General features: G+C 44.7%; 1 protein-coding gene across 1 annotated transcript in view; it reads right to left on the reverse strand.

Annotated features, from left to right (window-relative positions):
- Positions 1–15,011, reverse strand: part of kiaa0825 (KIAA0825 ortholog) — a 51,462-nt gene extending 36,451 nt beyond the window's left edge. Inside the window, exons 1-5 of the mRNA XM_071517846.1 lie at positions 14,881–15,011; positions 5,961–6,129; positions 5,219–5,413; positions 4,882–5,067; positions 4,295–4,619 (exon numbers count right to left, since the gene is read on the reverse strand). Of these exons, the coding sequence (XP_071373947.1) occupies positions 4,295–4,619; positions 4,882–5,067; positions 5,219–5,413; positions 5,961–6,129; positions 14,881–15,011 (1,006 nt within the window). The remainder of the gene's footprint in view (positions 1–4,294; positions 4,620–4,881; positions 5,068–5,218; positions 5,414–5,960; positions 6,130–14,880) is intronic.
- Between the last annotated feature and the right edge of the window lie 2,024 nt (positions 15,012–17,035).

The following is a 17,035-nucleotide window of genomic DNA, read 5'->3' on the forward strand; positions in this document are numbered from 1 at the left end:
GGGTTAAGATTTCTCTGGCTTTCTCCTCATACTTGAACCAGGCAGCCTGGATGAAGAAGGTAGAGGGATCCATTGTCTTGATGGGGGTATTTCATTAAAATCCACTTGTTTAGAGCTCTCGTCCGCATTGTTATTCTCAAGCCCTCTGCGAATCACACTGACTCTTCATTGCGAAGTGCTCGCTGCTCTCAATAAGCCAGCCATTTTTGTCTGCACTTCCTCAATAGAAGGTGCCGGAAAAATGAAGAGATTTGTTCATATCCTTGAGCTTTTCAAGAGTGATGCACAAAAGCCATTGTGACCACTCGGAGGAAATGGGGGAAAAAATAAATGGCACGCATAATACACATTCTCAAGGGCCGTGAAACATATTCTTTCTGCGATTTCATTGGAGCCATGATTCAGAGAAAATGAACACTGACACACACACACACAAGCGTGAGCATACACACACAGACACGCACACACACACACACACACAGACTAAGGACTCTTCTCATTAAGATTTGTAAACAACCATTTGTCCTGTGTGGGAACTTTCCTTTCTTAAACAAGGCCTTCAAGGACAGGAGCAGAGCAGCATAAAAAAGCAGCATCCGTAAACTGGAAGCATCACACACACATGTGCATACACACACACACACACACACACACACACACACACACACACACACACACACACAAACCCCCCCCCAATCCCATAATTACATGGCAGCATGCGGGTGCACGTCCCTGGCTGACAGTGTGTATAAACCCAGGCAGAGATATGATCTAGTGAGGAGCTGCTCTTATTAAATATTAACAAACACCATTCCCAAGTAGCCTCAATCCCCACAAGCACCTCCAATGCCAGTCAGAGCCTCAGCCTAGCTATCTAGCGTCACTGCAGAAAACTCTCTCCCTGCTGAATAGGCTGCTGCGTTTTCTCTAAGAAAGAGTTCAAAGAGCCAGAAAGGGCGAGGGGATGGGGGTGGGGGGGGTGGCAGGAGGGTGGGGGGTGCTTGCTATACATGTTCTGACTCAATCCTTTTTTTTATCTATAGGGAGCTGCAGAAGTCTTCATATGGGGAAATTAGTGGAAGTGGAATTCAAATCAGTGCTATCAGAATGGGGATGCGAAAATGTTTGAACAGAATTTCAAAACCTCGACTTCACCCCTGTGGTCGATTGTTAGGGAATAAATTGTGTGTGTGTGTGTGTGTGTATGCAGAGAAGTTGGAATGAAAGCTTTTGATGTCCTACAAAAACATGTATCGCCTATGCATAAGTATGCAAATTACTGATGCCATATGGAAATTTAATGATGCATTTTTAAAAAGGAGGTATTAAATGACTCTTGATCACACAATTTTCTAAGTAAGCCTGCAATTAGCGTGCGCACACACTAACACAAACACAAAGACAAATGGGAAGGCATGTGCACATGCCACATGCTCAAAAGTGATTGAAAACACACACGCACACACGCACGCACGCAGACACACACAGTATGGTGAAAATGAAAACGCCTAATTTTGGTGTTTCTGCACTGGTAAAGGGTGCATTTCCTGACATGGAATCAATCCAATCACTAGTAATATCTCTACTAATAGATAACAATAACTAGCTAAATTTTCAATAGAAACAGGGTGATGTTGTCTCTGTGCACAAGGCACAACTGTAATCAAATGCAGCATTTATGGGAGACAGTGATAAAGATGAAGAAAATTATTAGGATAGTAGTGATTGGCACTGACCTTGCCCTGTAAGAGATGACTCAACCACAACCATGTCAGAAAATTTACCTTAATTTAACTTTATAGAGCTTTGGTCACTGAAAGAACTGTATATTCTGGTGTTGGCTTTACTTTGGCCCTGCATGCGCACACACACGCAGGCACATTGACATACACACACCGACTTGGCCCACCCACTCCCCTGCAGACTCAGTGAGGTATGTTAGTAAGGTTTAAAGCTTGTATTGTTCCTGACCAGCCAACCTGTCTAGCACACTCCCCAGTCTCTCTGCTCACCCCATTACACTTGGAAAATGGGAGAAAACAAGAAAGGGAAAAGAAAGAGGAGGGAGAGACGGAGACGAGGGAGACGGAATAAGGGAAGAGGAAGAAAAAAGCAGAAGAGGAAAAAAAAGAAGGGCTGAGACCCCTCACATCTGTCTGGGAACAATGTCAGAGTCTGCCTTTGAGTCGGTGGGGTTAAAAGAGGAGGCAGATCTCGCCGTGAACGCTGTTAAATGGTTCAGTGGTTTGACAGTGGCTGATGCTACAGACAGCACTGCTCCCCTGGGAGCCTGCGCAGTCTCCCAGGCATGGCTCCTATCAAAATATACCTACCGCCTGCCTCTACCGCAGAAATAAACAATAACACAGCAGGGAGGGAGGGAGAGATCTAAGGAGTCATCGGAAGCTTATGAAAATAGAATCTCTTTTTTTTTCTCCCCTGTCATAATTGTCTCGACAATTACGGGCGCAGCATATAGGCTCGCCAGGGTAGTGGAAAAGGAGTAAGCGATGTGTACAGTGTAAGTGTGAAACAAGATTATACATTAACGTTCAAGCTATGGCTCTTGAGGAGCCAGAGGCTTTTGGGTGGTGGATATGTGGATTCCGTAGCTTTTTGGGGGGACTTAAACATGAACAACACAAAAATGTAATCCCAGTTGTAGCCCTCAAAGCTGTGTTGCAGCTGGTAGTCACACACACACACACACACACACACACATGCACGCACGCACACACACACACACACACACCAGCACAGGCAAAACTGCTCCATTTTACCATCATTACACAGCACGGGTCCCCCGCTCCCTTTGGAGCCGTGTTCTGCCTCCGGTGCTACATTTGACGGTTTGTTGAGCGGCACGTAGGTGTGTAGCCTCCGCCGCGTTACGTGATCAAACAGCCCAACTGACGCATGGCCAATTATCCTGGCTGCCTCCTCTCATCTCACGTTTAAGGAGAGGGAAAGTAAAAACCAGAGAGGGAGATGGAAAGAGAGAGATGGCGGGAGGGAGTGGGGGGGGGAGGTAAAGAAAGAAGCAAGGCTGGTGGTGTGTTTATAGAAGAATGGCAGATGTAAAAGCACTCTTCTCTCCATCCCGCAGGGAAGCTGACATATGCACCATTTTTGAAAAAGTAAACAATGGCTCACACACTTTACACTTTTTTATGGTGAATCTTTACCCTCAGCAAGCCGTAAATAGGCCAATATGAAACAAACAAAGAGAGAATGGGGTGAATTAAGTATCAAAAGTGACATGGGGTGTGTAGCTCTGTGCTCTTCTCTAGTCTCTATGCATAACATCACTGCCTGTTCCTGCGCACAGCGAAGCATCCTACACAGGGGAAGTGGCACATATTATAAGTACTTTTTCATACCCCAATTTTTTTTCTCTCACAATTCCATCCCACTGTGTAACAAGGTCGAGAAAGTGCTGAACCTTGCTCTCACTCCTGCACCAACTCTGTCTCTCCCCCATTGTTCTTCCTGCACCTCTGTATCTCTGCTCAGAAATAAGAGGAAGGTTAAGACTGATCATTCTCCCTTCTGACAATACCTCCACTGTAAGCTCAGGGGGCTTTCTGAAGGCTCTGCTGCCATGCTGCCCTTGTTATGTTTTAACAAACATAGCATTACATCGATAGAAAACGGAATGACAGCAAAGAGAGGAACTATGTTTATCGACCGAGACAAACCTTGGGCCTAGATGGTACATATTGCCTGTGGTGCACAGTGGAGTATAATAAGTGAAGGGGTAACATTGACTCTGGTCTACACACACTGAACACAAACCTTGGACATGGCTTGGACTTTCTGTGGGATCACAACTTATCACAGTGTTAGATAAAGTATGTGGTAAATAGTGGTTGAAAGTAGTTTTTAACAGAGACCTTGGCCCTGGATGGGCTGCTCTTCTCTTTGTGTTGGTAAAGAGGAAAGTGCTGCAGAAGGGAGAGAGGGAAGTAGAAAGGAAGCAATTACAAGGGGAACAGCAGTTACTGTGACTTACAGAGGCCTTGGCTCTGGCTCAGAACACCACACACTATGGTATGGATTGGTTAGGAGGAGAAAAGGAGTATGTTAGGGAGAGAGGATAAATACTTGGCCCTTATTGGATAACGAATAGAAGAGGAATGAAAAGAAGGTAGAAAGAAGAAGGAAAGATGAAAGAGGAGCAGTAGGGTACATTATGTAACTATGACACTGAGAACCATTGACTATGTTATAGGAAAGCAGAGAGGAAAATGAATAAACCAAAGTGCATAAGAAAAGAACAAAAACAGCCACTGACCTACAGTTGCCCTGGACCTGGCTGAATATTTCCTGATTTTGCCGCTGAGCGAGGTGTTGTCCTTCAGGGCCATCTCACACTCTCTCTCCATCATGGAGGCCAGTTCCCGGGCCACAGTGCTGAGGTAGGCTGCGTTGAGGAAACCCAGGATGGCGTGTGGCTCCGCTAGCCTCGAAAGGACATGGAGCTCCTCTCTGAGGGCCTGGGTCAGGGCCGGGGCCACAGAGCAGAAGCCCACAGCGAGCCGGTCAAAGCCAGTCTCGCCGCCTGGGCCGGAGCTCAGGGCAGAGTGCAGGAGAGCCAGCACAGAGTGGCTTCTCAGGCCCTGGGCAAATGATATCCAGATGGTATACTGTTGTAATATCATTGTTATACCATGATATTGGTATGAAAAAGTCCATATTGTTGATTCTGGGATTTAAGGAAATCTCCAGGCTAAAAAATAATATGGTTAATCTCTGAGCTATGGTGGAGAGATGCCACAACACACTGACTAGCATATGTACATGTAATATTATATTCGCTGCAGTAAAAAAATATGTAATAATTCTCAATGTTTCACAATATGTTTCACAGTTGCACTGCACCTGGTAATGTGTGAGCACCTCAGACTCAGGGTAAAGGAAGCACAGCTGTTGCAGACAGTGGATCCGTTCGGGGATGGACAGAGTGTAAACCCGTCTGGCTCCCTGATGCTCCGGGCTGCAGCAAGACAGCCGGTCCAGCAGGTGGCGGCGCAGCCGGACACGCACGTCGTCCCACATCTCCTGCACCTTAAGAAAATAATAAAGTGAAGGCAAGTGCAACTATAGACAACTCTAGGCAACTATTGAATACAGACTGTGTGAATAGTTAATACTTAATCTCATGCACAGTGCGATTACACAGGTATACAACTTAACAAGTCAAGCCTAGTGTATTTACCTCTAGGGAAGAGTCATCTCTGATAGTATGGATGAATGGCATGGAGGAGGCAGTCTGTTGAGGAGTAAGAGAGGCGGAAGAGGAAGAGGAGGAGGGGGTGCAGGGAAAGGAGACGCCACACTGGGTGGACAGATTGAGCAATAGTTGGAGTGTCACCTCCTCTGTGCCCTCCTCTTCTGATCTCAGGTACTGTTGCTGAACAGAAGAGAAGATCAATAGAGATGTTAATATCACTGGAAGAAGATGGACTGTGTAGAGAATGCAATGTACAGATGGTGATTTCACTAGCCCAATAGCTCATAGCAAGTATTTTTTTTAAGATCAGGCCAGTGCGAAATTGACCTTATTAGCCAGAATATGAATGGTGTTTATACAGAAGGTATGAAAATACTGTTGCAGCCAAATACACTTGCTGGCTGGTGGGTTATCTCTGGATATCTACAGGTGTTGTAAATGAACAGAGAGGAGTTGCAGATCAACAGATAGCTAAATGCCCATAATGGAATGTCAGTGCAATTAAGCAGGAAATTGAGGCTACTGCGCAATATCAATGCATATTGATAAAATCATCATAATCAACTCGATGATCGTCATCATCATCGATCATTCATCAGTCATCAGACTGTTTTATTGCTCATCTTAGCGAGCTCTACTCTGTTTGGAAAATGTGCTCATTATTATCATTGTTATTATTATGAACACCATCATGGTCAGTATTGTCATCATCATCTTTATGCATTACCAAAGTTCTGAGGAAGTCCATGAGGTCTTGATGCCCAGTGGTAACAGGTCTGAAACTGCTGGAAGCCCTTAAGTTGAACCACTGCAGGCATTCTGTGGGGCTGGGACGACGCTCGCCAGACCAGGAGTCTCCCATTTTGGCCTGGAGCTCCTTCAGGTTCTGTTCAATACTGAGTACAAAGGGAGAGATACACCGTATGAGTCTGATAGCTTTGGTACTATATACAGTATACGGTACTACAACACACACAGACGCAGACACTGATACATCACATCCACATCCACATCACGCAATGACATGTCAGGAACTACTTACAAAACCAGTCACATTGTCACACACACACACACACACACACACACACACACACACACACACAGACACACACACACACAAACCAAATTAAAGACACACTGAAGATACGCACTGACCTACACACCACATTACATTTTTCTCTCCCTCTCCCTCCCTCTCTCTTTCCCTGTCTCTCTCTCTCTCTCTACCGTGAGAAGAGAGAAGACAGATACAGAAGCATCAACAGTAATGAACACAGACATCGATATATCAGTGTGTGAGTGTGTACTAAGCGCCTGGTGTGAAGTGGTGTTACAGGCGTCGGCAAGCGTCTGAGACACACGCTTCTTGCCGTCTCACGTCTTACTCTCCGCCCTTGTCACAAACACACACATACACACACACACACACACACAGCCCTTTTGATTTTAACAGACTGCATCAGCTATTCTGTTTCCCCTTTAATGTGACAGATTAGAAATGACATCTTTGGGCCCGTCATGTTTAGTCATTTCCATGCAAATCAATGCATATACACTTGCCTATGTAACACAGTGTGTGTATGTGTGTGTGTTTGTCTGCATGTGTACATTTCTGCATAATTATAAGTGTGTATGCGTTATGTGGTACTGTGTACTCGCATATTGTGTGTGTGTATGTGCGTCTGCATGAGAGTGCATGTGCACACACCTGCTTAAATAAATGTGTGTATGCGGTAGTGCACAAAGTAATTAATGTTGTCTGTCTCACAATCTTGTGTGTCTTAGTGTGTGTGTGTGTGTGTGTGTGTGTGTGTGTGTGTGTGTGTGTGTATGAGACAGAGCCAAAGTGCCATTTCCCCATCACACAGCTCATCCCCTACCGCAGGCCTATAAACTGCCTCCTGCCTGCTCCCGGGCCATGAACACATCCAGATGTCTTCCAATGGCAACACATTAAATAACCGTTCAATCTGACACACTTTCCTTTCAGAGGGGAAAACGCAAGGGGATAAAATGTTATAGACTGTTACAAACCGCTATCCTCTAGATTGAACACTGCCTCATGCTATCTCCCTCTCTCTCTTTCTTTCTCTCTGCCTCTCTTGCTATCTCTTCCTTTTTTAGTAGGCCAGACGAAGCTTCTCACTTTATTCTCTTGACACCAACTTGCTGACCGACAGAAACCCTGATTATATAGCGTGTGTGTTTATATGTGCGTGAGCATGTGTGTGTTTGGATTGGTTCCACGCCAGGAAATGCATGTCACACCAGTGCAGAACCACCAAAACCCTTCATTATGGTGGGCCTTTATGGTGTGTTTGCTTTATTTTGACCATATCCTGTGTGTGTGTTTCTGTATTGGTGTGGGTGGGTTGGTGTGTGTGTGTGCCTACATTCATGCATGCATGTGTGCAGGGTATAGCAAAGATAACGTTGTAACTTGTGACAGATTGTGTTAGTGCAGAGACTCTTAACTATGCTTGCCCAGAGCTCACTAGCTGTAAAACACAGCTCTACCAAGGTCCAAGCATAACCAGCATGGCTCAGAATCGCTGAAGGCACTGTGTGTAAAATTAATAGACACCACTTGAAACAACACAAAGGATTGTTCAAATGCTGGTTTGTTTGCGTGACCTCTGATTTTCTTTTTTTCCTCTAAGGAGAATAGAGCAATGCCTTTCTAAGAAAATGTTCCACACATACTTAAAATAACAACGGTTTTCGGTTCCCTATCCAGGATCGGTCAGTGTAAGCAAAGCGCGAAAAGAGAAGATATGAAATGTAGAAGAAAGAAATGTAATAAATTGCATTCTCAGCATAGATTTCTGACTCGCGCCATGTCTTGTCATGAAATCCCACTGTCGAATTGAATGGCAGCAGAGAGTATGTCCATTTATTGTACATCATAAACGTGGATGTGCATTCTGGGCTCCACCCCAGGACTTCACATAGACAGCAGGTTTTAAATGGGCTTCCATCTGTAGCTCACTTCACACCGACTCTCTAAAGTTCATTAAAAACAGCAAACTTAAGTAGGCTACACTATGGATATGAATTGGATGAATTTTGTCTTATTCAGTTTCACAAGCGGTTAGGCTAAACTACACCTTTCTAGCCTCTCTGTTCTATTTTAGAGGCCAGATGACTTTTTCTCAGCCTGAGACTCAAATAAAATATGTTACAGTAGTCTCTTGGGACTCAAGTTCGCCATATGTGGACGCAACAGAAGGAAATTGTTGACTTGAAATCGTTTTGGGTTCAAACCCATACAAAGCCATAGACCATGAGAGGAAACAAAATGGCTCTTTCATTCTCTCACTCCAGCCCCACACCCCATCATCTCACTCTTGTCTTCACTGAGCAAAACAATGTACCCTAATGGCCACAGCAACAGCAAACACCCAGCTGCCACCTTCAGATACATTTTCAAGCACTGCCTACGCATTTCTTCTCTCTCCATTTCCCCCCTCCGTTTCTTTCTCTCTCCCCTCGAAAACTATCTTACTTTCCTAATTCTCTTTTCTTTTCTCTCTCCTTTCAATTACCCCTCCTTAGGGCCTTGTGCTGTAAGTTATAAAGTCAGTGTGGATGGTCTGTGTCAAGAAGTCCATCCAGCTCTCTACAATGTTCCGACCTTTTGCCCGCCAGTGTGAGAGCTACCTGCAGCCTAATCAACTTGGCAGGATTAGCTCCGAACCTGATGACTTCCACTGCCAACGGCTCAGACGCCAAGGAGAGATAGAGACAGAAAGAGAATGAGAGAATGAGAGAAGAGGAAGGCAAAAGTGGCTAGAAAACAGAGGAGTCGCGGAAAATAAAACCATTCAACTTTCGGAGCGAGGACGACAATGGACAAAGCCGTAATGGCAAAAACACCGAGGTGGAACTCGACAAAAGACTCAGAGAATGAGAGGAGAGAGCAGAGGAAACCGGGAGGAAAGGTTTCTTTAGGCCTCTTGACAAACATGTCAATCATCTCGCCCTAACTGACACACACACACACACACACACACACACGCACACACACACACACACCGCTGAAGTGAAATCTAATTGTTTTTCAGAGCGGTCTAGCTAGACAGTCGACACCGCAACCCCGCTCCCCCCCACCTTCACCACCGCTGAGAGAGAAAGGGAGCAACCGGAGGTCTTTTATTAGATATGATGGCACATTTCACAGCTCCCTGACTTACAGAAACCCAATCCCGCGATTAGTCAGCGCTTTGACGTTATCTTAAGTTCCTTGTCAGAATTAATTTAGTGTGGGTGGGCTGCTGCGGGGCTGTCTGTCTGTCGCGCTCCGCTCCCCTCCGCTCGCCTACGGGGGGGGGAGGGGGGGCAGGAAGATCCCTTTCAAATAAGCCCCAGCTCCAGTCGGTGCCAAACCAGCCGCCTGAGAACCGAATATCTGCTCCATCAAAGGGCCCCATTCTGCGAGGGGAAGAGGAGTGAATGGGCTTGAGTGAGCAGGCTGAAAACAGATCCCGTCCTGGCCCGGCCCGTGGCCCACTTAGTGCCCCCGGCCCTCGGCCCCCAGCCGCCCGGCCCGGCCAACGACACCGGAGAGCAGATACAGCCGATATACTAACCGAACACACGTGTCACGCACAGCTACACACAAAATCAACTACATACTGCGAGGATTAAAGAATTGTGTGTTTTCTTTTTTTTTTAGTAGAAATGGAAGCCGGCAATGTATTTTAGTGTGGCAGACTTTTTCAAATCCACCTACTCACATGCAGACGCAGACACACACAAAATGAAATGACGCACACACACGCATGCACACACAGAATCAAATTTAAAAGTACTGATGTATCCTGATCAAGATTGGCAGGCGACTCGTGAGAGCCATTTGCCTTAGCAGTGTGAAACTGGAGGCATGTCTGCGGTCCGCAGGCCCGCACTGACACTTCATTAGAGGCCTTTTCCTGGTGGCCCACCCCACCCCTCCCCGGGCCCCGCTCCCCCACCCAGCCCCCGTGCCGCGCCACTGTCCCATCTGATGAAAACTAATGGATTACAGCATTTCAATTTGGGGGAGCCGGCTCCGTTGTCAGCCTATCTTAATCTCCTTCAATTAGGGAGCAGCTCTTAGGCAAATCTCTGACATCTGAGAACTGGGAGCAGGCCAGTCACTTTGACCCATAAACAGGTTAAAGTCCTTCACGGGAGTGGGCAGCTCGCTCTCTCTCTTTCTCTTTCTCTCTCCATCACTCCATCCCTTACTTCTTCTCTTTCCTCTCATCCACTTCCGTAATTTGTCCCAGACACCGATAAGTCAATTAGGCAGCAGGTGAGTGAGTGTGTGTGTGTGTGTGTGTGTGTGTGTGTGTGTGTGTGTGTGTTTGTGTGTGTGTGTATGTCTGCAGCCCACCCTGGTTGGGGCAAAAGAGAGACCTACTGTTAGCCAGATCCTGTGTGTGTCCCTACAGCATAAGGGCTGTCCTGAAGTGGTCTGAGAAGAAGTAAGGCACAGACTGACAGAGACACTGACCAGTGGTCCCCCACGGCGAGAGGAGGATCGCCTTATTTTTAGCCCCATTCTCCATTATCTGGACCCTTTGTTCTCATAATGGTTATCCCTCTCCCATCTGCAGGAACACAAAATAACCCTTTAATGCTTAGAAAGCAGAAAAATGGCCCGGCCTTCGGTAATAAGCCTTGAATTACCTACCCAAGGGTTTTCGTTTCAAGATGTGGAATCTTCAATTATTATGTTCCCATTTAGAAGGAGGAAAGAAAGAGAAAGAAGGGGAGAGACAGAGAGGGGCAGAGAGAGAGAGAGAGAGAGAGAGAGAGGGAGAGATAGAGAGAGAGGTAAAAAAAAAAAAGCAGGAAGGGATGGGTCCCAGACACTAATGGTGCCAGAGTGAGGCTTTGTTCACTCGCCACATTTAGCCTGTCCCTCATCATCTGCCCTCGGCCTCACAACGCCACAAAGGATAAAAGACCTGAAATATAGATTTCTCTCCTTATTTTCTCTTTCTCTCTCTCTCTCTCTCTCTCTCTCTCGCTGTCTCTCTCTCTCTCCTTATCAATCTATTTCTAGTCCCCAACTATCCCTGCCTACCATCATAACACTGGCAGACTACATTTCAGTCTTCAGTGGCAGTGCACAGGAAGCAAGTGTAAGTTGTTAAAGGGCATTTCATCCATAATACATCGAGTCTATTTTGCTCCTTTCATTGGTGTAATTGAATCCCCAACAGAGGTTTTTCCTCCAGTTTTCATGTTATTAACTTATTGGTTTTAATTCTTTTTTTAATCTAAATTCCTAAAAGGCCAAATTCAATGCACTAATTTGGCAACTACACCTTCCCAATATCATCCCTCACAGTGGCCCACGGTGCCCACTGGATGATGCAACTTGGAGGACAAATTCAAACTCATTTACTCCCACTAACTCACACCAAATGAATTTGTACCAATGCTGTTTGCAGTTTTAGGATACATGTGAGATTATGTGTCGTTTTAAAGACAGGCTCCAAAATTGTATGTCTTGATCTTGGCCTCTTTATGGGAATCTTTACAATCAGTTCAATCATGAACAGGTAGGGAAGTAGAGAGTATCAACCGTGGAAAGATTATATTTCTGTGAAAGCCCTCAACAATGCGCTAAGGAAATAGATGCAATCCAATAGACACAGACATGGTGGAAATCAATGATTTCTCTCAGCAGAGAGTAAATCCCTTTATTGTGAATGAAAAACATATATTTATGCAGTTTCGGCTCCCTGACGTTTCTAACCACAGGCCTTTTCAGAGGTAATTGTTTTGTTTAAGCTCACAATAGATCACATATAAACAAAGTGTGTGTAAATTTACTATTCACTGTTCAAATGAGCCCTTAATATCTGGGGAAAAAAACATTTGACATCTCTGACAGATTCTTGGCAAAGGCTGGGAGGCTCATTAGTGCTGTGAACACACACACACACACACACACACACAAACACATCCACAGACAAAGACCAAAGCGGTTCCAGTCCCAAAGTCAGCAATTTATAAACTGTAGCCATTGATGAAGGATTCACCAATGTGTTCTTAAGAAGTTCTTAAGAAGGCTCCTGAGTGCAATTCCTCAATATTTCTTAGTAACAGTCTCATTTCTTACGAATTTCTTTAATTTTCCTACTTAAGACCTTCTTAAAATAGAGCCTGAATTAATTCTGGTTGATAAACTTTAGGCTTACTACCATTGAGGCTAGCACACAAGGCTAGGAGGCAATCCAAAGTGCTTCCATCTACAAAACAATTGGGGAAAAACCTATTTAGGGCAACTAGAGCAAAGATTTAAACATTGGTTGCTGTTGGTAACTGTAAAATTTGCTAGCTTATTTTCAATAAACATGAGACAGAGGCCTACCTGGCCCTACACCAAATAAAGCTTTACAATAAATATTAATCTTAATGTTAGGTGTAGGGGAACCTATGAAGACTTTGAACTATAACCTACTTGTCTAAAATGTGTTTAAATAGGCTATATGATATTAGAGGCTTACATTTTCACTGTAGGAATTTTAAGACAAATTTGAGAACTTTCATTTCAAGAATACCATTTATTCATAAGTTTTTTCTTAGGAAGAAACATAAGAAGAAAGTTAAGAAAATATATACAAACTGTTTTTGAGAACAGCATTTTTTCCTATTTTTTTTCTTAAGGCTAAAGTTAAGGAAAAAATGGCACTTTTTTTTCTTAAGAGGGTTTCGTGAATCCGGCCCCAGATTATTAAATTTGATGTCTTCATTCAGGAGTTTGAATTGACTGAACTTTGTGATGGGTTTATGACTTTATGGGCCTTTTGAGTGACAGTGTCAGTCACGGTGACAGTGACAGTGTGTGTGTGTGTTCGTGTGTGTGTGCGTGTGTGTGTCTGTATAAGGGAGATAGAGAGAGAGAGAGAGAGAGAGAGAGAGAGAGAGAGAGAGAGAGAGAGAGAATTATTTTTCTGTTACTCAATTTTTTTTTGTTATTTAATAATTTAATTGATGATTAATCTCTTGTTACATGCTTTGGCAATATTGTTTGTTTGTGAACTGTCATGCCAATAAAGCACATTGAATTGAATTGAATTGAATTGAATTGAATTGAATTGAATTGAGAGAGAGAGAAAGAGAGAGAGAGAGACAGACAGACAGACAGACAGACAGACAGACAGACAGACAGAGACAGAAAATTCTCTCAGTTTCCGATCATGGTTTCGCTTTTATACCTTTGGAACACTACTGGTGCTGCTGATAGGATAGTAACAGTGTTTTTTTATTTTTTATTTGTGCCAATCGTCACGGTTGCCCCTCTCCTTTACATTCTTCCTGCTGGTGTCTGCACACAGTCAGCATAGTTGGAGATATCACGGCTCGTTTTCCTACCCTCAGAAAGAGCCATTTGCTGCCATTCATTCTGGTACAGTATGAAAAACAACTTCCACACACTTGAATATTGCCCGAGCTACATTATCCATCACAGTAAACATGAAGCCTTAATTTGGCTTTGTCAGAGTTTCTGTTTTATGGTTATTTCATTGTCCCTGAGTTGAGTGTTTTCATATCAATGCGCGCCATTACGATACGCTCTGCTTAATGTTGATCACCTGACACCCACAGGAAGAAATGTAAGTCTCCACCAGGAAATAATCCCTCAAAAGCATGTCGCCTTATAAACTTTATTGTCACATCCATCTCTTCTTATTGGGGGCTTCTTTGTCAGATGGGACAGCAGTACATTTCAATCTGGGTTTGATACTGTTTGACAAGTATGTAGGTTTGCTTGGAAAGATTGTAGGGGCACATTGGTGGTAGGTTTTGGTCCATTTTGATCATTTAAGAGGGGCATTTTTCAAGAGCATTTACAGGACATGGTAAATTTCACCAACGTGATGTATCATAGGGCTATTGTCAGGCTTCCAGTGTGACAAGATATGTGGAATGAAATCCTATGAAAGAACAGTTTGGATTTTAAAAACAATGAAAAACAAGTACATGTAAAAAAAAAAGAAAAAAGAAAAAGAATTACAGCATACACTCACTGATCACTTTATTAGGAACACCTTACTAATACTGGGTAGGTATCAGCTTTCAGCTCAATGTCAACCGGCTACCAAAGTGACATCTGCCTCCAGGTTGGATGTGTTGCATTCTGAGATGCTTTTCTACTCTCCACAGTTGTAGAGAGGTTATCTGAGTTACTGTAGCATTTCTGTCAGCTCCAACCAGTCTGGCCATTCTCCTCTGACCTCTTTCATCAACTAGGCGTTTCTGTCCGCAGAACTGCCGCTCACTGGATGTTTTTTTGTTTTGTGCACCATTCTGTGTAAACTCTAGAGACTGTTGTGCGTGAAAATCCCAGGAGATCAGCAGTTTCAGCAATACTCAAACCAGCCCGTCTGGCACCAACAACCATGCCACGGTCAAAGTCACTGAAATCACATTTTTTCCCCATTCTGATGTTTTATGTGAACATGAACTGAAGCTGCTGACCTGTATCTGCATGATCCTATGCACTGCACTGCTGCCACATGATTGGCTGAATGGATAATTGCATGAATAAGCAGGTGTACAGGTGTTCCTAATAAAGTGCTCGGTGAGTGAATATTGCAAAGTGATGGTGGGAAATGTAAACTAGATAGACAGCTACTCTGACTGACCTGCTGGCATTGAGTTTGAGCTTCTCCTCTGTGTCTTGGAGAAGCTGCTGGAAGTCCAGCTCACTGGACATCCCAGGAACCAGCAGCTCCACAAAGGCATGGTCTTGAGGAAAATCACCCAGCCACTCCATACGGCTCTGCTGAGAGAGAGAGATAGAGAGAGAGAGAGAGAGAGAGACAGAGAGAGAGAGAGAGAGAGAGAGTGTGTGTCAGGGAGAGAGACAGCCTTACTGTATAGCATTAAAAGCACTGTACATGGCATGTGCCAGTTCATAAAACTTAATAAAGGAAAAGATAGACAGTGGTGTTTTGGTTAAATCAACAAATGCTTATGAACTGATACCAAATACAACTGAGAAATCTGTCACAGTTGTCTGTCAAGACACCCCCACCTCGACCACACACACACACCACCATATATGAGTCATATGGTCCGTAATAATTTGATTTTTCCTCAAACAAGAGTCTTATTAGGAGGCACAAATCAATTGCAGCTGAAACAAAAGGAAGCTTATCATCAACAAAACCTGTTTTCTGCCTCTCCTCCACTTCCCCTCCCCTTTCCTCAGAAAATCATTTACAGTAGGAGGACCCCTGATCAAAATGCATTGCCTCAGCCTCTAACCACTTCCACCTTCTGACACTACAGTGAGTTAACACTCGGGGAAAAAAACAGACCAAATAAATAAACAATGAGGTGCGGTGCTCTTCAGTCAAGGCTTTAAATAAACAACTCATCTCCTTACGTCTCTGCCAGAGCCGGGGGCCGCCCCCCAACCCTGTGGTGCTTAACGCTCATGCTAACAGCCAATCCCACGCCGGTGCCGCGTCGCCGGGTCTCATATCAACATTGTCATCAACGTGAGTCAAGTGGAAGGTAATGGAGAGTGTCTGTGTCAATTTGGCTTTCTCACACTCCTCCTCTCGCCCCTTTCCTCGTCATCTGCTCTGATTTTAATAATCCCTGTCAAACTCCAAACAGCTCCCCGCACTCCGCTCCGCTTCTTCGCGGCTGCATACAGCCTACGCCACTCTCCCTGACAGGGCAGACAGGAAGCTCAACATTCATTTAGCCCGCACAAAGGGAGGCCTGTCCAGCTGGACAAATATTATTTTCCTCCGCTGACAGCCTCGGCAGTTAAGCTTGTTCTTTATTATTTCCCCCTCTCTTCTTCTCGCTCTGTGCCCCCCCCCCCGCCCCTCCGATCATCATCGCACTCCCTCTGCGCCACTGTCTGAGAAGGAGTCTATACGCAGCCATTGCTGAAAGCGAAGAAGATTTTCAATCCATGGATTAGAAACTCGACATTGTAATTATATGGGTCGAGACAGACAGTGTGCGTGCATGTGACTTTGAGTAGCGTGTGTGTGTCTGAGTATGTCTGTCTGCAACTCCATACTGCTCTCTACATATGTGTGTGTGCTTGCATGTGTGTATGTGTATGAGAGACAGACAGACAGATGGAGAGAGAGTCTGTATGTGCATAGGTCTGTTGGGTGTCTGCCTCCTGGCCTGCTTACATGTTGTCTGTTTTCTTTTGTGTGTGTGTGTACACATGTGTGTGTGTGTGTGTGTGTCAGGATCCTCCAGTCAGCACACAGGGCCTCATTAGTACTATACTTTAAATCATCCGGTCTCCATTGTCTTGTCATTAGCTCTTTTCAAAGCAGATGTTGGAGAAACCCCTGTGTGTTTCAGAGTGTTGCAACAGGGACAACTGGGCCAGGCGCTGAGATGCTGCCTGCCTGAGACATTGACTCTACAGCTATTAGAGGGGGGGAGAAAACCACACACACACACACACACACACACACACACACACACACACACATCACTGTCCTATCTCTCTTGCTGCTGCCTGTCTACCCCAGCTAGGCTAACACACAGGCCCATTTACAGTAATGAGTTTGTCCTGAAATATTTAGCAGCACGTCCCCCAGGCCGCCGCTTTAGAGCCACTTAGAGCACGTCAAGTTAAAGTCAACATTATTTTAAAGGGGGCACCTAACAGTCAGCTGTAAAGGAAACATAATAAATTAAATAGGTACATATTCTAAGATCACAATGCTGCTGAGAGCGATCTAATGTGTGCTCAGGGGGGAGCATGCTATTACTGTGCAGCCATGCAGCTCTGCTACACTGTATTGCTTTTGA

The sequence above is a fragment of the Centroberyx affinis genome, unplaced genomic scaffold (genome assembly GCF_046629955.1).
Source record: "Centroberyx affinis isolate AG114_WGS23_722 - 3 ecotype Tasmania unplaced genomic scaffold, CSIRO-AGI_Caff_v1 ptg000529l_1, whole genome shotgun sequence".
In the NCBI taxonomy this organism is placed as follows: Eukaryota; Metazoa; Chordata; class Actinopteri; order Beryciformes; family Berycidae; genus Centroberyx; species Centroberyx affinis.